General features: G+C 39.7%; 1 protein-coding gene across 6 annotated transcripts in view; it reads left to right on the top strand.

Annotated features, from left to right (window-relative positions):
• The window catches only part of SRPK2 (SRSF protein kinase 2), a 508,288-nt gene that overhangs the window by 175,322 nt on the left and 311,458 nt on the right, over positions 1-21,508 (top strand). For all 6 annotated transcript variants that reach the window (XR_008402804.1, XM_053716553.1, XM_053716552.1 and 3 more), the window contains exon 2: positions 5,731-5,876. Coding sequence is in view for 5 of the 6 variants with exons in the window: in XM_053716553.1 (XP_053572528.1) it covers positions 5,731-5,876 (146 nt within the window). In the remaining variant the exon portion in view is untranslated. The remainder of the gene's footprint in view (positions 1-5,730; positions 5,877-21,508) is intronic.

Raw genomic sequence — 21,508 nt, 5'->3', positions numbered from 1 at the left:
GTTCTTTTTCACAGAAAGATTGCTATTCTTCCTGATATTCATTGTTTTGTACAAGCCTTGGTTCGTATAAAACCTGTCATTAAGTCAATTTCTCCTCCTTGGAGTTTGAATTTGGTTCTGGGGGCTCTTCAAGCTCCTCCGTTTGAACCTATGCATTCATTGGACATTAAATTACTTTCTTGGAAAGTTTTGTTCCTTTTGGCCATCTCTTCTGCCAGAAGAGTTTCTGAATTATCTGCTCTTTCTTGTGAGTCTCCTTTTCTGATTTTTCATCAGGATAAGGCGGTGTTGCGAACTTCTTTTGAATTTTTACCTAAAGTTGTGAATTCCAACAACATTAGTAGAGAAATTGTGGTTCCTTCATTATGTCCTAATCCTAAGAATTCTAAGGAGAAATCGTTGCATTCTTTGGATGTTGTTAGAGCTTTGAAATATTATGTTGAAGCTACTAAATCTTTCCGAAAGACTTCTAGTCTATTTGTTATCTTTTCCGGTTCTAGAAAAGGCCAGAAAGCTTCTGCCATTTCTTTGGCATCTTGGTTGAAATCTTTAATTCATCTTGCCTATGTTGAGTCGGGTAAAACTCCGCCTCAGAGAATTACAGCTCATTCTACTAGGTCAGTTTCTACTTCCTGGGCGTTTAGGAATGAAGCTTCGGTTGATCAGATTTGCAAAGCAGCAACTTGGTCCTCTTTGCATACTTTTACTAAATTCTACCATTTTGATGTATTTTCTTCTTCTGAAGCAGTTTTTGGTAGAAAAGTACTTCAGGCAGCGGTTTCAGTTTGAATCTTCTGCTTATGTTTTTCGTTAAACTTTATTTTGGGTGTGGATTATTTTCAGCAGGAATTGGCTGTCTTTATTTTATCCCTCCCTCTCTAGTGACTCTTGTCTGGAAAGATCCACATCTTGGGTAATCATTATCCCATACGTCACTAGCTCATGGACTCTTGCTAATTACATGAAAGAAAACATAATTTATGTAAGAACTTACCTGATAAATTCATTTCTTTCATATTAGCAAGAGTCCATGAGGCCCGCCCTTTTTTTGTGGTGGTTATGATTTTGTATAAAGCACAATTATTCCAATTCCTTATTTTATATGCTTTCGCACTTTTTTATCACCCCACTTCTTGGCTATTCGTTAAACTGAATTGTGGGTGTGGTGAGGGGTGTATTTATAGGCATTTTGAGGTTTGGGAAACTTTGCCCCTCCTGGTAGGAATGTATATCCCATACGTCACTAGCTCATGGACTCTTGCTAATATGAAAGAAATGAATTTATCAGGTAAGTTCTTACATAAATTATGTTTTTCTATCAATATACATGGAGAGGCATAAGAGGAGGAGATATAGAACAAATGCTGCTCCAATCTGAATGCCGCTGGATTTTTTGGCTTAATACCCTTACACCCAATGGGATTAACGAACAGGATGGATTTGCGGCATTCCAGTAAATGAACAATAGGTGACTTTAAAAAAAAATAAAAATTTCCATCAATATACATGGAGAGGCTTTATTTATTTTTTTTTCTACATCAATAGAGTATTTACCTTCGTGTGATATAAGAAGGATGTTGACATCATTCTCTTATGATCGTTTTTTGAAAAACGCAATCAACATACATGGAGAGGATTTATGCATCAATTGAGGATTTTTCTACGTGTGACATAGGAAGGATGAATCTCATTATATGTGTGTTGAAATGTGTGAATGAAAATCTGTTATTGATTACAAAATTGTTTCAACATGTTACTAGCCTGACATCTGCTTGATACGATCATGTGATGAATCTTTAACCAATTATGTTAAGCCTCTTGTGATAGGCTGCATCTAGAGGTGTGTGCTTAGAACCAATTTCTATTGGTCAATGATGATACAAATACCGGGTTGGGGCCCTGACTCTGGTTAGCCTCTGAGAAAGCCGTGCTAGCGGCGAAATGTACATCAGGCATTGTCTGTGTGCATGAGACTTGCTAATTTGTGTTTACCTGGGACCTTTCTAAGCTCATATTGATGTGGCAATTGTCTTCCTTAATCAGTCATTTATAAACCATTTCCTCTCCTGCTCTAGATACCAGTATTGCTCAGATTAGGTAATGTTGTTGGGGTCAATCCCCTTTTTAGATTAGCTTTAGAGCAATCCGTGTATTCTCTGAGCCCTGAGGGTTACGGTGTATTTGAACTATTACCCAGGGAAGTAATTCTGTTTTTGAATTCTCACACACACAGTCCTGATCTGTTTCTTAATCTAAGTTTTAAATGTATGTCTCACATATTTATGTTATACATTTGGTACTATTTACCACCCTTTTTATTCTATCATTAGTAAAAGTTACGTTTTAATAACCAGTTCTTGACCCAATCCGGTTTTCAATGCATACTGTTACTATATAGTGTTTTGTGAGTGCTGGGTACTGTCAAACTTCTCTCTCTTTTTTGTACCTATATATCTATCAGACAGTCAGCACCCCCCTTCTCCTACACTTCACCAGTGATACTAACTGGTATATAATGAATACTGAATATATTATATATCTACTATTATTTCAGCATACTATATTATGAAGGGGTTGATATTTGCTTAAACTAACACCGTTGCCACTATTTCTATCAAAACTTCTGAATGCTTGCCGTGTCCTTCATTCCATCCCACGCCCGTCAGTAGCTCAGTGCATGGAAGTAATCGGCTTAATGGTAGCGGCAATGGACATAGTACCATTTGCGCGCCTGCATCTCAGACCACTGCAATTATGCATGCTAAGTCAGTGGAATGGGGATTACTCAGATTTGTCCCCTCTACTAAATCTGGATCAAGAGACCAGAGATTCTCTTCTTTGGTGGCTTTCTCGGGTCCATCTGTCCAAGGGGATGACCTTTCGCAGGCCAGATTGGACGATTGTAACAACAGATGCCAGCCTTCTAGGTTGGGGCGCAGTCTGGAACTCCCTGAAGGCTCAGGGATTATGGACTCTGGAGGAGAAACTCCTCCCAATAAATATTCTGGAGTTGAGAGCAATATTCAATGCTCTTCTAGCTTGGCCTCAGTTAGCAACACTGAGGTTCATCAGATTTCAGTCGGACAACATCACGACTGTGGCTTACATCAACCATCAAGGGGGAACCAGGAGTTCCCTAGCGATGTTAGAAGTCTCAAAGATAATTCGCTGGGCAGAGTCTCACTCTTGCCACCTGTCAGCGATCTACATCCCAGGCGTGGAGAACTGGGAGGCGGACTTTCTAAGTCGCCAGACTTTTCATCCGGGGGAGTGGGAACTTCATCCGGAGGTCTTCGCTCAACTGATTCATCGTTGGGGCAAACCAGAACTGGATCTCATGGCGTCTCGCCAGAACACCAAGCTTCCTTGTTACGGATCCAGGTCCAGGGACCCGGGAGCGGCGCTGATAGATGCTCTAGCAGCCCCTTGGGTTTTCAACATGGCTTATGTGTTTCCACCATTTCCGCTGCTACCTCGACTGATTGCCAAGATCAGACAAGAGAGAGCATCAGTGATTCTGATAGCACCTGCGTGGTCACGCAGGACCTGGTATGCAGACCTAGTGGACATGTCGTCCTGTCCACCATGGTCTCTGCCTCTGAGACAGGACCTCATTCAGGGTCCTTTCCATCATCCAAATCTAATTTCTCTGAGGCTGACTGCATGGAGATTGAACGCTTGATCCTATCAAAGCGTGGCTTCTCGGAGTCGGTTATTGATACCTTAATACAGGCTCGGAAACCTGTTACCAGAAAAATTTACCATAAAATATGGCAGAAATATTTATTGGTTACTCATGGAGTAAGGTTAGGATTCCTAGGATATTGTTTTTTCTTCAAGAGGGTTTAGAAAAGGGCTTATCTGCTAGTTCGTTAAAGGGACAGATTTCTGCTCTGTCTATTCTTTTTCACAAACGTCTGGCAGAAGTTCCAGACGTCCAGGCTTTTTGTCAGGCTTTAGCTAGGATTAAGCCTGTGTTTAAAACTGTTGCTCCTCCGTGGAGCTTAAACTTGGTTCTTAAAGTTCTTCAGGGTGTTCCGTTTGAACCCCTTCATTCCATTGATATTAAGCTTTTATCTTGGAAAGTTCTGTTTTTGATGGCTATTTCCTCGGCTCGAAGAGTCTCTGAGTTATCTTCCTTACATTGTGATTCTCCTTACCTGATTTTCCATTCAGACAAGGTAGTTCTGCGTACTAAACCTGGGTTTTTACCTAAGGTAGTTTCTAACAGGAATATCAATCAGGAGATTGTTGTTCCATCATTATGTCCTAATCCTTCTTCAAAGAAGGAACGACTTTTACATAATCTACACTTAGTCCGTGCCCTGAAGTTCTATTTACAGGCAACTAAAGATTTTCGTCAAACTTCTTCCCTGTTTGTCGTGTACTCTGGACAGAGGAGAGGTCAAAAAGCTTCGGCAACCTCTCTCTCCTTTTGGCTTCGTAGCATAATACGTTTAGCCTATGAGACTGCTGGACAGCAGCCCCCTGAAAGAATTACAGCTCATTCCACTAGAGCTGTGGCTTCCACCTGGGCCTTTAAGAATGAGGCCTCTGTTGAACAGATTTGCAAGGCTGCAACTTGGTCTTCACTTCACACTTTTTCAAAATTTTACAAATTTGACACTTTTGCTTCTTCGGAGGATGTTTTTGGGAGAAAGGTTCTACAGGCAGTGGTTCCTTCCATTTAAGTTCCTGCCTTGTCCCTCCCATCATCCGTGTACTTTAGCTTTGGTATTGGTATCCCATAAGTAATGGATGATCCGTGGACTGAATACACTTAACAAGAGAAAACATAATTTATGCTTACCTGATAAATGTATTTCTCTTGTAGTGTATTCAGTCCACGGCCCGCCCTGTCTTTTTTAAGGCAGATCTAAATTTTAATTAGAACTCCAGTCACCACTGCTCCCTATGGTTTCTCCTTTCTTGTCTTGTTTCGGTCGAATGACTGGATATGACGTGGAGGGGAGGAGCTATATAGCAGCTCTGCTTTGGGTGATCCTCTTGCAACTTCCTGTTGGGAAGGGAATATATCCCATAAGTAATGGATGATCCATGGACTGAATACACTACAAGAGAAATAAATTTATCAGGTAAGCATAAATTATGTTTTTTTATATATAATTTATACAAGAAAAGTGCAGGTTGTCTAGATTAAGGCTTCATTTAGAAACTTTGCTGGCCAAGCCTGCAATGTGCACAATCAACCAAGGGTCGGTTGTTTTTTAAAGTGTGTTTATCCTGTGCAACAGCCCTGTCATTTTTCATTTTAGCAATAATATTCATACCTATGGTATTTTATATGAAAGATTGCCCTCTAAATGTACAGTCTGTAATTTTGATTTTGACAGCATCTACTGCTGCAGCTGATACATGCCCACTGTGCCCTCAGAGCGTTCTGTAATAGCACACAAATAGTCACTCACTGTCACTCCCCATAAAAGAACCAACCCCCACGCACTTACGCTCTGGCTGCTCTGTCCGAATTCACTGGAGAAACGGACTGGACCAGTCAGCATGGTGGCCATCTTTGTTTAGAGCAAAGTTATTATCTACTATGGCGAGTGAGGGCAGAGCCACAGAGGTGTGCAGAAAATGCTTATGGACCAGAGAGACAGGCGCCCCTCTATGAAAGGTGCCTGTAGGCACATGCCTACTCTGCCTAATGGTAAATCTAGCCCTGCTCAATGATACAAATAGTAATAATATCACTTTTCTTCTTTAAAGGCCAGAGCCTCAGCAGAAAGCCCTCTCTACTCCTCCACCTCCCCCTCCTCCACCTCCACTTCCTGAGCCAGTGCCACCAGAGCCTGAAGAGGAGATTCTAGGATCTGATGATGAGGAGCAAGAAGACCCTGCAGATTACTGTAAAGGTTAGTTTACATTTATCAGTTAAATTCATTTTGCTATTTAAGATTATTTTTTTCCCCAAACTGTTCTTATGTTGTTTAAACTACTTTTGAGCTGTGGTTGTGATTAAACAATCCACCATTCAACTAAACCAATCCATTTGAAGATCTATTTGGCTTTGTTGATTTTAATACAGCATGGCATTTTAAACAACTTTCTATTTGACTTCTATTATCAAATGTATGGTGTTCTTTTGATATCCTTTGTTGAAGAGTATGCCTTGGTAGGCTCAGAAGTAGCAGTACATTTCTGGGAGCTAGCTGGTGATTGCTTGCTTTACATTTGTGCCTCTTGTCATTGGCTTACCAGATGTGTTGAGCTAGCTGCCGGTAGTGCTTTGCTGCTCCTGAACCTTCTCTTCCACAAAGAATACCAAGAGAACAAAGCAAATTTGATAATAGAAGTAAACTGGAAAGTTGTTTAAAATTGCATGACATATCTGAATTATGAAAGTTTAATTTTGACTTTACTGCACCTTTAAGCTTTCATGTAAATGAGCAAACAACAGGATTTTTTACAGATATTAAGTGCATTGTCTCAAACCGATTGATCTCTAAATATGTTGCTACGCTCTGAGAAAGTATTGTCAATAGTAGAATTGTGAATTTAATTGAATAAAATGTTGTTTAATAATTACAAATAAATTCAGGCTTTACAAATGCTAGTTTTCTATGTAATCTAACAGTATTTCTATCAAGAATAACTACTTTTCTGAACAATTTTAGGATTAAGTACTTCTGAACTAGTAGTTTTCTCTTCTTGTGCTTTTATTTTTTTCTTTTGAAAAAAAAAAAAATACATTTTATTAATAAAAAGTACATTTATTTTCTAGTAGTTTTCAATTCTAGAAATCCAGGCTGTTTCTTAGTATTTATTATTATAATTATAATAACTTATTTGTAGAGCACAACTCTATACACAAATGTGCAATACAGTGAAGAGGCAATGAACCAGATGAATGGGTAGAGGCTCTGAAATTGTACACAGATTCTAAAACTGTACTTTTAGCTTCTTGCACATCATTTACTAATATTTGTAGATAATAACTTTTTCCTGGTTCCTTATAAATCTTGTACCTATGTTTAATATGAGTTTGTAAACCTTAGTCATAGTGTGCTGTGACAGCACAGAAAGGTAAGTATACCTTCTACTGCACCCTAACAAATGTACAAGGTTATCCTTCTGACTTGCATTCATTTGTGCCATTTGTTGTGTCATTATGGGTCTATATCCAATTTATACTCTTATCATCCATCTTTCTACCCAGCCTCCTCCACTGTATTGCTTAGATTTACATATTCCCTTCCCACAATCCTAAAGGGTCATTAAACACTTTGAGATAGTAATGTAAAATGATAAATCATACATATTAAAAAAAAAATGCAATATAGTTTTATTATTTATTTTTGTCCCCTTTTCCTGTAATCCCATTCTGAAATTGTGAGCTTTTCAGTTCCTGTTAGAAATGGAAGTTCAGAACACTGTTTTGTTCCACACAGCCATTGGCTGCACACTCTAGACATATTTATGACTGTCCATAATTGGCCACAGCAGAGAAGGTATCCTAAGTTACAAAATGGCAGCTCCAATTGTTTTATAGTCACTAAAACTTTACAATTATTTTGTCAATATTTAAACAGCTAATAAAACTTTTAAAAAAATACATCTGCATGTTATTGTCAGACTAATCTTTTCTTTGGATGATTCATTCTATCTAGCATTTATTTAGTGTTTAATGTCCCATTAAATACCATACAGAGTTATTTCCATCTTTCCAATTTTCATCCCGAGGCAGAACTTTTTTCTATTTCTGCGCTGATTTTTTTTTTAGTAAAAAAATTTCTGCAAGTCATTTTTTTATTAAAATAACATTTTAAATTAGGCAGTTACACTAAAGTACCATTTAAATTGCAATGTGTTGGTTAACGAGTATAAATCAATTTTTAAAGTTTTATAATATAGTGCAATTTGTTTAAAATAAAATTGCATATTAGCTGCAGCCAAAAAAATAAATTGTAAAATGTTGCTTGAATACATTTGTTTCCTTTTCTATTGGTCTAACATAGAAATGTAGTTATAAAAAAGGTGCATAGAATACATACCCTGGCAGAATTTATGATTTCCTGGCCATTTTTCAGAGAATATGAATGATAACACAAAAACTTTTCTTTCACTCATGGTTAGTGTTTAGCTGAAGCCATTTATTATCAATCAACTGTGCTTACTCTTTTTAAATTATAATGACAACAGAAACTACCCAAATGACCCTGATCAAAAGTTTACATACCCAAGTTCTTAATACCATATATTGCCCCCTTTAACATCAATGACAGCTTGAAGTCTTTTGTGATATTTGTGGATGAGGCTCTTTATCTTCTCAGATGGTAAAGCGGCCTATTCTTCCTGGCAAAAAGCCTCCAGTTCCTTTAATTTCTTGGGTTGTCTTGCATGAACTGCACGTTTGAGATCTCCCCAGAGTGGCTCAATGATATTGAGGTCAGGAGACTGAGATGGCCACTCCAGAACCTTCACTTTATTCTGCTGTAGCCAATGACAGATAAACTTGGCCTTGTGTTTAGGATCATTGTCATGTTGGGATGTTCAAGTACGTCCCGTGCGCAACTTCCGGGCTGATGAATGCACATTTTCCTCCAGTATCTTTTGATAACATACTGCATTCATCTTGCCATCAATTCTTACCAAATTTCCTGTGCCTTTGTAGCTCACACATCCCCAAAACATCAGCGATCCACCTCCATGTTTCACAGTAGGAATGGTGTACCTTTCATCATAGGCCTTGTTGACTCTTCTCCAAATGTAGCGTTTATGGTTGTGGCCAAAAATCTCAATTTTGGTCTCATCACTCCAAATGACTTTGTGCCAGAAGGTTTGAGGCTTGTTTCTTTGCTGTTTGGCGTATTGTAAGTGGGATACTTTGTGGCATTTGCGTAGTAATAGCTTTCTTCTGGCAACTCGACCATGCAGCCCATCTTTCTTCAAGTGCCTCCTTATTGTGCATCTTGAAACAGCCACACCACATGTTTTCAGAGTCCTGTATTTCACCTGAAGTTATTTGTGGGTTTTTCTTTGCATCCCGAACAATTTTCCTGGCAGTTGTGGCTGAAATTTTAGTTGGTCTACCTGACCGTGGTTTGGTTTCAACAGAACCCCTCATTTTCCACTTCTTTATTAGAGTTTGAACACTGCTGATTTTGACAATTCTTTTGCTTTCCCCATGACTCAGAATCCAGAAACGACAGTGCAACACTGGATGAAAGATGCAAGGGTCTGTCAGGAGTCAAGAAACTCATTGACCTTTTATACACACACACTAATTACAAGCAAACGGATCACAGGTGAGGATGGTTACCTTTAATAGCCATTCAAACCCATTTGTGTCAACTTGTGTGCATGTTATCAGGCCCAAATCACCAGGGTATGTAAACTTTTGATCAGGGTCATTTGGGTAGTTTCTGATGTCATTATGATTTAAAAAGAGTAAACACAGTTGATTGATAATAAATGGCTTCAGCCAAACACTAACCATGAGTGAAAGAAACGTTTTTGTGTTATCATTCATATTCTCTGAAAAATGGCCAAGAAATCATAAATTCTGCCATAAGGGTAAACTTATGAGCACAACTGTATATTCAGAAAAAACAGATTTGAGCCAGTCAACAATCAATGCACTGCTGCTTTGTAGCGCTACAGTGTGTCCTGTTCTTTATGCAAACATGATGCATTTTCTGCAATGACCTCTCAGGTCACCTCATGTTCTGCCTTGGGGTTTTCATCATCCATAGCTCACTGGGTAATACAGAATCTTCCACTTTGCACCTTAACAAAAACTTAAAGCAAGTACAGCGCACTCAGTATTACAGAATCATCCATAATGCACTAGGATAAAATCTACATTCTAACCCTAATGTTTACTTTGTTATCACCAACTGCCTTAAAGTGATGGTAAACTTACCTTCTATTCGATCAAGTATTTTTTTTTTTTACCACAATCAATAGGAGTTTAATTAATCAATTTCTTTTAATTTTATTTTAAGCAAAGCTATTGCCTTTGTAAATAGTTATTGGCGCTTTATAAATTCGACCCTTTTTTTATTTTTATTTTTTTATTCTTGATCACGTTTTTATTTTCTCCAATTTCCCCTTGAACAGCCCAATTTTCAATTGGACAAGCTAAAAACGTCATTGAGACTATAAAAAAAAAAAAGCCGGTCGAATTTGTAAAGCAGCGAAATCTTTGTTTACAGTAAGACTGGAAAAAAATTATGAATTAAACTCCTATTGATTGGGGCCAAAAAATCTAATACTCGATCGAATAGAAGGTAAGTTTACCTTCATTTTAAAGAGACATAAAACAAAAATGTTTCCTTTCATTAATCAGATATAGCATACAATTTTAAACTTATTCTATTAACTTCTGTTATCAAATTTGCTTTTCGGATAAGGGTAGCAATGGCGTGGTTATGAACAAGAGTGACTATGTGAATGAAACAGTAAAACAACTTGGAGATGTTAATACCTATAGACGCCTACAAAGTAATCCAATAAAGGAGTTTAGATTGAAATTCGAGAGGAAATTAGATGAGGCAGTGGCAATAGCTGTGATGACAACAGAGGGAGCAGGTTTTCTAATCCCTGCCTTTCCTGTAGTCTCAATATTTCATCATCTGCCAAAGACCCATAAAAGTTTAAGCAATCCCCCTGGCAGACCAATCATTTCTGGGATCGGTTCTTTGTTTGAGTTACTATCAGAGTGGGTTGATTCTATTTTACAACCCCTTGTACAGGATATTAGTAGCTATTTAAAAGACTCAGGTAATTTAAAACATCTATTGGAAAAAGTACTGTGGCTGAAAAGCTATAGCTGGGTGGTAGTTGACGCTACTTCTTTGTATTCCAGTATCCCTCATAAGCTTGGTATCTAAGCAGTTAAATTATTTTTAGATAACAGAACTAGTTATTCCATGGGATCTAAACTATTTTTATGTGAGACTATAGAACCTTTGCTTATACATCATTTCTTTTTATTTGATGGTATTTCTATCTACAAGTTTTGGTATGGTGATGGGGAGAAATGTGCCCCATTGCCAATTTATTTTTGATTTACACAGTTTTTTATATGAGATACATAGATGATTTAATATTTGTCAAAGAACTTTGACAACTTTGCTTTCAATGAGTTATTGGATTTTTTAAATAATAATGATGTAGGCCTCTCAGGCGAAACCCAAGAAATTAGAACATAATTTTTGGCTTTAACACTAATAGGATCTATTGAAATAGGCTTGATTATCACTGATATATACAGAAAACCTACAGCTGGCAACACCATTCTGCATGCCAAATCTTGCCATCCACATCACCTAGCCAAATCTTGCCATCCACATCACCTAATCAAATCTATCCCAAAAAGTCAGTTCCTAAGAATACAAATTCTGCATATTTATTTGAAAAAAATCAGGCTAAGGAACTCATTGATAGGGTAAAGGTCAGGGCTATAACGAGGATCAGTTATTAGGCTCCTTAGAAGTTGTTAAAAAGTATTCCAATAGTCAGAGATGGGAATACACGTAGAAGGAACCAAAGCTTTTGGGGGAGACACAGTGGTTTTTCTCTACTGAATACTCCAATTTAGGAACATCTGTAATATTTTGAAATTCAATTTGCCAATTTTTTTTTTTATTATTCAAATAGTACAGGTATATGCAATATACAAGTGTGGTAAATATACAATGAATTGGTTAAATCAGCATATTCAGAAGGTACTGTTGCCTGGTGACAAAAATAGGTTGAGTTCCGTTCTAATGTCCCAGTTTATTTGGTATTCCAGGCAACATGTTTACATATAGAATTCCTATAAGTTTGATGTAGCTTTGTATAAATTATTACAGGTTATTAGTTTATTCATTGTCATTCAGATGTATATATCCCATACTCTTTTGCTAATAACGTCAATAACATTAGTTACACAAATAACATGAAATATAAAAATAAAGGAAAAGAAAAAGAAAAGTTTCTCCAACATAGGTGTGTCCGGTCCACGGCGTCATCCTTACTTGTCGGATATTCTCTTCCCCAACAGAAAATGGCAAAGAGTCCCAGCAAAGCTGGTCACATGATCCCTCCTAGGCTCCGCCCACCCCAGTCATTCTCTTTGCCGTTGCACAGGCAACATCTCCACGGAGATGGTTAAGAGTTTTTTGGTGTTTAAATGTAGTTTTTATTCTTCAATCAAGTGTTTGTTATTTTAAAATAGTGCTGGTATGTACTATTTACTCTGAAACAGAAAAAAGATGAAGATTTCTGTTTGTAAGAGGAAGATGATTTTAGCAGAAGTTACTAAAATCGATTGCTGTTTCCACACAGGACTGTTGAGATGAAGTAACTTCAGTTGGGGGAAACAGTTAGCAGACTTTTCTGCTTAAGGTATGACTGGCCATATTTCTAACAAGACTATGTAATGCTGGAAGGCTGTCATTTCCCCTTATGGGGACCGGTAAGCCATTTTCTTAGTTAAATAAAAGAATAAAGGGCTTCATAAGGGCTTAAAAAACTGGTAGACATTTTTCTGGGCTAAAACGATTGCTTTACTAGGCATATTTTACAGATTCTAACTATTAATGGTTATTATAATCTTGGGGATTGTTTAGAAAAACGGCAGGCACTGTGTTGGACACCTTTTTCAGATGGGGGCCTTTTCTAGTTATAGACAGAGCCTCATTTTCGCGCCACTAATGCGCAGTTGTTTTTGGAGAGCAAGGCATGCAGATGCATGTGTGAGGAGCTAAGAATCACTGAAAAAGCTTATAGAAGGCATCATTTGGTATCGTATTCCCCTCTGGGCTTGGTTGGGTCTCAGCAAAGCATATAGCTGGGACTGTATAGGGGTTAAATGTAAAAACGGCTCCGGTTCCGTTAATTTAAGGGTTAAAGCTCTGATTTGGTGTGCAATACTTTTAATGCTTTAAGACACTGTGGTGAAATTTTGGTGAATTTTGAACAATTCCTTCATACTTTTTCACATATTCAGTAATAAAGTGTTTTCAGTTTGAAATTTAAAGTGACAGTAACGGTTTTATTTTAAAACGTTTTTTGTGCTTTGTTGACAAGTTTAAGCCTGTTTAACATGTCTGTACCATCAGATAAGCTATGTTCTATATGTATGAAAGCCAAGGTGTCTCCCCATTTAAATTTATGTGATAATTGTGCCATAGTGTCCAAACAAAGTAGGGACAGCAATGCTACAGATAATGATATTGCCCAAGATGATTCCTCAAATGAGGGGAGTAAACATGATACTACATCATCCCCTTCTGTTTCTACACCAGTTTTGCCCACACAAGAGGCCCCTAGTACATCTAGTGCGCCAATTCTTATTACCATGCAACAATTAACGGCTGTAATGGATAACTCTATAGCAAACATTTTATCCAAAATGCCTACTTATCAGAGAAAGCGCGATTGCTCTGTTTTAAACACTGAAGAGCAAGAGGACGCTGATGATAACTGTTCTGACATACCCTCACACCAATCTGAAGGGGCCATGAGGGAGGTTTTGTCTGAGGGAGAAATTTCAGATTCAGGAAAAATTTCTCAACAAGCTGAACCTGATGTTGTGACATTTAAATTTAAATTAGAACAAATCCGCGCACTGCTTAAGGAGGTATTATCTACTCTGGATGATTGTGACAATTTGGTCATTCCAGAGAAATTATGTAAGATGGACAAGTTCCTAGAGGTTCCGGTGCCCCCCAACGCTTTTCCTATACCCAAGCGGGTGGCGGACATAGTAAATAAGGAGTGGGAAAGGCCCGGCATACCTTTTGTTCCCCCCCCCCTATATTTAAGAAATTATTTCCTATAGTCGACCCCAGAAAGGACTTATGGCAGACGGTCCCCAAGGTCGAGGGGGCGGTTTCTACTCTAAACAAACGCACTACTATTCCTATCGAAGATAGTTGTGCTTTCAAAGATCCTATGGATAAAAAATTAGAGGGTTTGCTTAAAAAGATTTTTGTTCAGCAGGGTTACCTTCTACAACCAATTTCATGCATTGTTCCTGTCACTACGGCAGCGTGTTTCTGGTTCGAGGAACTAGAAAAATCGCTCAATAAAGAATCTTCGTATGAGGAGGTTATGGACAGAGTTCAAGCACTTAAATTGGCTAACTCTTTTATTTTAGATGCCGCTTTGCAATTAGCTAGATTAGCGGCGAAAAATTCAGGGTTTGCTATCGTGGCGCGCAGAGCGCTTTGGCTAAAGTCTTGGTCAGCGGATGTGTCTTCCAAGACAAAATTGCTTAACATTCCTTTCAAGGGTAAAACATTATTTGGACCTGATTTGAAGGAGATTATTTCAGACATCACTGGGGGAAAGGGCCACGCCCTCCCACAGGATAGGTCTTTTAAGGCTAAAAATAAACCTAATTTTCGTCCCTTTCGCAGAAACGGACCAGCCTCTAATTCTACATCCTCTAAGCAAGAGGGTAATACTTCACAACCCAAACCAGCCTGGAGACCAATGCAAGGCTGGAACAAGGGTAAGCAGGCCAAGAAGCCTACCACTGCTACCAAAACAGCATGAAGGGATGGCCCCCGATCCGGGACCGGGTCTGGTGGGGGGCAGACTTTCTCTCTTTGCTCAGGCTTGGGCAAGAGATGTTCAGGATCCTTGGGCGCTAGAAATAGTTTCTCAAGGTTATCTCCTGGAATTCAAGGAACTACCCCCAAGGGGAAGGTTCCACAGGTCTCAATTATCTTCAAACCAAATAAAAAGACAGGCATTCTTACATTGTGTAGAAGACCTGTTAAAAATGGGAGTGATTCATCCAGTTCCAATAAGAGAACAAGGGATGTTTTTTTATTCCAACCTGTTAATAGTTCCCAAAAAAGAGGGAACATTCAGACCAATTTTGGATCTCAAGATCCTAAACAAATTTCTCAAGGTTCCATCGTTCAAAATGGAAACTATTCGAACGATCCTACCTACTATCCAGGAAAAGCAATTTATGACTACCGTGGATTTAAAGGATGCGTACCTACATATTCCTATCCACAAGGAACATCATCAGTTCCTGAGGTTCGCTTTTCTGGACAAGCATTACCAGTTTGTGGCACTTCCATTCGGATTAGCCACTGCTCCAAGGATTTTCACAAAAGTACTAGGGTCCCTTCTAACGGTTCTAAGACCAAGGGGCATTGCAGTAGTACCTTACTTGGACGACATCCTGATTCAAGCGTCGTCTCTGTCAAAAGCAAAGGCTCATACGGACATCGTCCTAGCCTTTCTCAGATCTCACGGATGGAAGGTGAACAAAGAAAAAAGTTCTCTGTCCCCGTCAACAAGAGTTCCCTTCTTGGGAACAATAATAGATTCCTTAGAAATGAGGATTTTTCTGACAGAGGTCAGAAAATCAAAAATTCTAAGCTCTTGTCAAGTACTTCATTCTGTTCTTCGTCCTTCCATAGCGCAGTGCATGGAAGTAATAGGATTGATGGTTGCAGCAATGGACATAGTTCCTTTTGCACGAATTCATCTAAGACCATTACAACTGTGCATGCTCAGACAGTGGAATGGGGATTATACAGACTTGTCTCCGACGATTCAAGTAGATCAAAAGACCAGAGTTTCACTCCGTTGGTGGCTGACCCTGGACAATCTGTCACAGGGAATGAGCTTCCGCAGACCAGAGTGGGTCATTGTCACGACCGACGCCAGCCTGGTGGGCTGGGGCGCGCTCTGGGAACCCCTGAAAGCTCAGGGTGTATGGTCTCGGGAAGAGTCTCTTCTCCCGATAAACATTCTGGAACTGAGAGCGATATTCAATGCTCTCAAAGCTTGGCCTCAACTAGCAAAGGCCAAATTCATAAGGTTTCAATCAGACAACATGACGACTGTTGCATATATCAATCATCAGGGGGGAACAAGGAGTTCCCTGGTGATGGAAGAAGTGACCAAAATAATCCAATGGGCGGAGGATCACTCCTGCCACTTGTCTGCAATCCACATCCCAGGAGTGGAAAATTGGGAAGCGGATTTTCTGAGTCGTCAGACATTCCATCCGGGGGAGTGTGAACTCCATCCGGAAATCTTTGCCCAAATAACTCAATTATGGGGCATTCCAGACATGGATCTGATGGCGTCTCGTCAGAACTTCAAGGTTCCTTGCTACGGGTCCAGATCCACGGATCCCAAGGCGACTCTAGTAGATGCACTAGTAGCACCTTGGACCTTCAACCTAGCTTATGTATTCCCACCGTTTCCTCTCATCCCCAGGCTGGTAGCCAGGATCAATCAGGAGAGGGCCTCGGTGATCTTGATAGCTCCTGCGTGGCCACGCAGGACTTGGTATGCAGACCTGGTGAATATGTCATCGGCTCCACCATGGAAGCTACCTTTGAGACAGGACCTTCTTGTTCAGGGTCCATTCGAACATCCGAATCTGGTTTCCCTCCAACTGACGGCTTGGAGATTGAACGCTTGATTTTATCAAAGCGTGGGTTTTCAGATTCTGTAATAGATACTCTGATTCAGGCTAGAAAGCCTGTAACTAGAAAAATTTACCATAAAATATGGAAAAAATATATCTGTTGGTGTGAATCTAAAGGATTCCCATGGAACAAGATAAAAATTCCTAAGATTCTATCCTTTCTACAAGAAGGTTTGGAGAAAGGATTATCTGCAAGTTCTCTGAAGGGACAGATCTCTGCTTTATCTGTTTTACTTCACAAAAGACTGGCAGCTGTGCCAGATGTCCAAGCATTTGTTCAGGCTCTGGTTAGGATCAAGCCTGTTTACAGACCTATGACTCCTCCCTGGAGTCTAAATCTAGTTCTTTCAGTTCTTCAAGGGGTTCCGTTTGAACCCTTACATTCCGTAGATATTAAGTTATTATCTTGGAAAGTTTTGTTTTTGGTTGCAATTTCTTCTGCTAGAAGAGTTTCAGAGTTATCTGCTCTGCAGTGTTCTCCGCCCTATCTGGTGTTCCATGCAGATAAGGTGGTTTTGCGTACTAAGCCTGGTTTTCTTCCGAAAGTTGTTTCCAACAAAAATATTAACCAGGAGATAGTTGTACCTTCTTTGTGTCCGAATCCAGTTTCAAAGAAGGAACGTTTGTTACACAATTTGGACGTAGTCCGTGCTCTAAAATTCTATTTAGAGGCTACTAAAGATTTCAGACAAACATCTTCCTTGTTTGTTGTTTATTCTGGTAAAAGGAGAGGTCAAAAAGCGACTTCTACCTCTCTTTCCTTTTTGGCTTAAAAGCATTATCCGATTGGCTTATGAGACTGCCGGACGGCAGCCTCCTGAAAGAATCACAGCTCACTCCACTAGGGCTGTGGCTTCCACATGGGCCTTCAAGAACGAGGCTTCTGTTGACCAGATATGTAAGGCAGCGACTTGGTCTTCACTGCACACTTTTGCCAAATTTTACAAATTTGATACTTTTGCTTCTTCGGAGGCTATTTTTGGGAGAAAGGTTTTGCAAGCCGTGGTGCCTTCCATTTAGGTGACCTGATTTGCTCCCTCCCTTCATCCGTGTCCTAAAGCTTTGGTATTGGTTCCCACAAGTAAGGATGACGCCGTGGACCGGACACACCTATGTTGGAGAAAACAGAATTTATGCTTACCTGATAAATTACTTTCTCCAACGGTGTGTCCGGTCCACGGCCCGCCCTGGTTTTTTAATCAGGTCTGATGAATTATTTTCTCTAACTACAGTCACCACGGTATCATATGGTTTCTCCTATATATATTTCCTCCTGTCCGTCGGTCGAATGACTGGGGTGGGCGGAGCCTAGGAGGGATCATGTGACCAGCTTTGCTGGGACTCTTTGCCATTTTCTGTTGGGGAAGAGAATATCCCACAAGTAAGGATGACGCCGTGGACCGGACACACCGTTGGAGAAAGTAATTTATCAGGTAAGCATAAATTCTGTTTTTCACCTCGTCTTGTCTGGGCGCCCATAGTTCAGGGTAGGGGGGCTAGGGAGGGTAAGGGTTGTAAGTGCTCTGAGGTGTTTGGATAATTGATCTAATGTGAGGGTCTAAATCTGTCTGTTTTCTTAATGTCTTATGTCGCTGTGCTTTGTTCCCAGTAGAGCTTGATATCCAGAAAGAAATTCATCTGGTTATGTTTAAGGTATCCATATTCTTCTAGTGTTATCAATTTGTTGGTTCTGTCTATCCACATATTTCTGCTAGTGAATGTCAGTGTTTTCCAATTCTTTGCTATTAAAAGTTTTGCACTATTTATACCGATTTGCAATAATTGCTTTCTGATTTTGCATTTGTGATCTATTTACTAATTTTAAAAGGGGATGCAGTTTTAAAACCTCTTGTGGATTAAATTTTAATTTGTCTCTAAAAAAAATCCTCCAACCCTTTCCAGTAAGCTTTCACCAAGCTTAGTGAGTAGCCGAGTGAACACACAGAGGAGCTCGATTATGAAGAATGAGACCTTTTAAATGTAATAGCAGGTCTTGTAGTACATGTAGACATATTTCAATGGGTTCAAAAGCTCAATCACAAAAGAAGAATTCTAGATCAAACATTATGCTATTTGTAGCACAGAGTTTGTGGTGTACCTTTTGGAGTGTTCAATCTGTTCAGACCAGTATGTAGGTCAGACCTCAAGAAGTGCAGGACAAGTATTGGTGAGCTCAAGAGGGACATCAAGAACTATATTAAAGAGTCTAGTGTAAAAAGGCACTTTAATTGTATCCTTTTTCACAAATTTTTCCCAGTTTCACAGTCAAAATGATTGATATTGCTAAATTGTCACCCAGGGGTGGAAATAGGAATAAAGTACTCCTTAAAGGGACACTGTAGTAAAAAAATAATTCATCAGAGATTAAAAAAAATGCATATAAATAAATACATTTTCAATGCCCATCATGTTACAAATACTTACCGTTTTTTAGAAAACGTGACAAATTTTTAAATTTTTACAAACCCACTGTTAGCTGTGCTTCTTTTCCAATGCGGGCGGACAACTCCAGTTGGAAGATGGCGACAGTTGTACGCCATGCGCATGCGCAAGATAGCTCAACATAATGGGTAATATCGGCATCTGTGCTGCAATCTGCACATGCGCGAATAGACCAATCCAATTGCGCATGCGTAGGTTGACGATATTGTATTATAGTTACATGCAAAAAGTCGCCATCCAATTAGAAATTGAGGTATACCGTGTACGGCCCATATTTGAGGGCTGGATGAAGTGATGTCATGCGGGTAAAATAAAAGTATGTTTTATTAAGATATGGAGCATCTAGTTTATAGACTGAAAACAATATCCCCACTAGGTCTTAGTAAGGAGTGAGACATGAGCTATTTTGTAGATTAAGTGGCAAAGGTTAGACAGTTTAGAAGTATTCTTATATCAATTTAAAGCTTTGAATATTTTTTTAATTTAAATGATATTAATCACTGGTGATATCACTACCTAGATGAATTCATTATGCCTTTCGCTAATATTAATTTTTCAGTATGTTTTTTCAACACGTTTTCACCAAGTCAAGACTGTAACTCCATTGTTGTGTTTTCTTCTTAAATGGAAAGAGTCCACTGCTGCATTCATTACTTTTGGGAAATAAGAACCTGGCCACCAGGAGGAGGCGAGAACAACCCAACCAAAGGCTTAATTACTCCTCCCACTCCCCTCATCCCCCAGTCATTCTTTTCCTTTTGTCCCAGGAGGATGGCAGAGAAGTGTCAGAATTTTTAATTTTTGTTTTTGTCTCTTATGGAGGGTAGTACTCTTCGGCATGGTACAGGAGTTTTAAGTAGTCCTGTCAGTCTCTCAGTGAGGGCTTGGATAAAAGTTAGAGTCCGGAGATGCAGGGAGTTTCTTTCTGCGAAACCATCTTGACTCATATTAACAGCTCCTCAAGCAATCAGCATTGTCGAACTTCGCTTCGCTGCCTGCTTTCTTCTCTCAAGTCCATGGCTGAGGCAATGCTACTATCCGTCACACTTGAAGGGCTGTGTTCCTTTTCCCCAGCATAGATTCCGGTAAGATCGATAAATTTTACTTTATTCGTCAATGTAAAGTGAATGTTTCCAGAGAGGCTACCACCTTGCGGGTCTAACTTATACATAAGGGTCTAAGTGAGTCTCTTTTGGTATCTTAGAATCGAGGGTTAATATCTCCTGAGGGGGGTTATTGAACAGGGGGGGTTTATAATCATGTTTGTTATGTGATTCAACCTGCTTATGTTTTATGTTTACTGGGCTCGTGGTTGGAACATTGAGGCCTTTGGAAGTGTCGCAGCCTTTTGGTTGGGCACACTTTTTTTGGACTGTATTGTGGCTACGTTCTGTTTTTCCATTTTTGCATTCCCGACTGCGTGGCGAACAAAATTTTCTACTCCGCAGGGGTCTGGTTATAGTAGGTGGTGAGTACCCCAGCCATTGAGGGTGTCGGGTGCCATTTTTGTTTTTACTACTTTAGTCCATATTTGAATATCCTTTATCCAGTTATGGAGGATTCTGATGCTGAGACTGTGTTAATTTCAGATTCAGTTACGGAGGATTCTGACACTGAGACTATTTTGATTTCAGATTCTGTGTCCGGTGATGAATCCGAAGTGGCCTCGTTGACACCTGTCAACCAGTTTTGTTCCGTATGCCATTTCCAAGCGCCTTGTTCCTCAGGCTCGGGGAATCAAGGGACTGCTGAGCCATCCGCCTCTGGGGGTCCTGTCATCCGAGAGGAGAGTTCCCTACCAAATCATTCTTCTGCACATGCGGGTAACCCAGTTTATGGTTCCTCCATGCGGGGTGGCTGTGTTTTCCTCAGAGGTTGCAGCGCATTTTCGCTTTCACATAATGTTGGCGATTGTTTGTCTGCAGAGTCCAGACGTTTATTTGGGAATGTTCTCGTGCCCTATTGTCCCGGGCCTTCTGCCTTGAGGAGGGCCTCTACAGTTCCCTGCGGGTGTATCTGTCCCTGAGTGTTGTGCCTTTCGTTACAGGATTGAGCGCCTTCGCGTGTTGCTCAGACAGGTTTTTCAGTTATTGAATGACCCTATCGTTACCAGATACAGGGATTTTCAGTCTGATAATTCGATTGGTGCACCTCATTAGACATATGGGGATGAAGTAATCTCCTGATTGTCATTTGTTTGAGATCTTTCCCAGTTTGGCTGGTCCTGCGGGTAGGCCTGTGTCTTTGGGTGTTAACCTCCGGGTTGCCTTATATTTTATTTATATCCAATGGGATGTCTTTTATTTGTTTTTGTTTCCTTCGGGAACCTTCTTGGATTGATACTCTTTATTACTTCTTCGGAAGTTGTTTTGGACATGTTGATCCTATGTTAAAAATGTTTGTTTTCTTTTTTTTTTCTCTATGAGGGAGAATTTACGCAGCTTGCCGGTTGGGACCATAGGTGCAGGCTGGTCCTGTCGGGTTCGTTTGGTATTGCGGCTTTTCAGACACGTGGCGCTGTTCTGCTCTGTTGGTTCCGTAGAAGCGCAGAGTGCTAAGGTTATCATTGTTTTTCATGTTCAACTAAGCATTCGAGAGTACCTGTGGGTCCGTGAGGTGGGAAGGATTGTTTCAGTCCATATAGCC

Source organism: Bombina bombina, chromosome 6 (assembly GCF_027579735.1).
Source record: "Bombina bombina isolate aBomBom1 chromosome 6, aBomBom1.pri, whole genome shotgun sequence".
NCBI lineage: Eukaryota > Metazoa > Chordata > Amphibia > Anura > Bombinatoridae > Bombina > Bombina bombina.
Note: the sequence above shows the minus strand (reverse complement) of the source record. Positions and strands in the feature narration are given on the sequence as shown.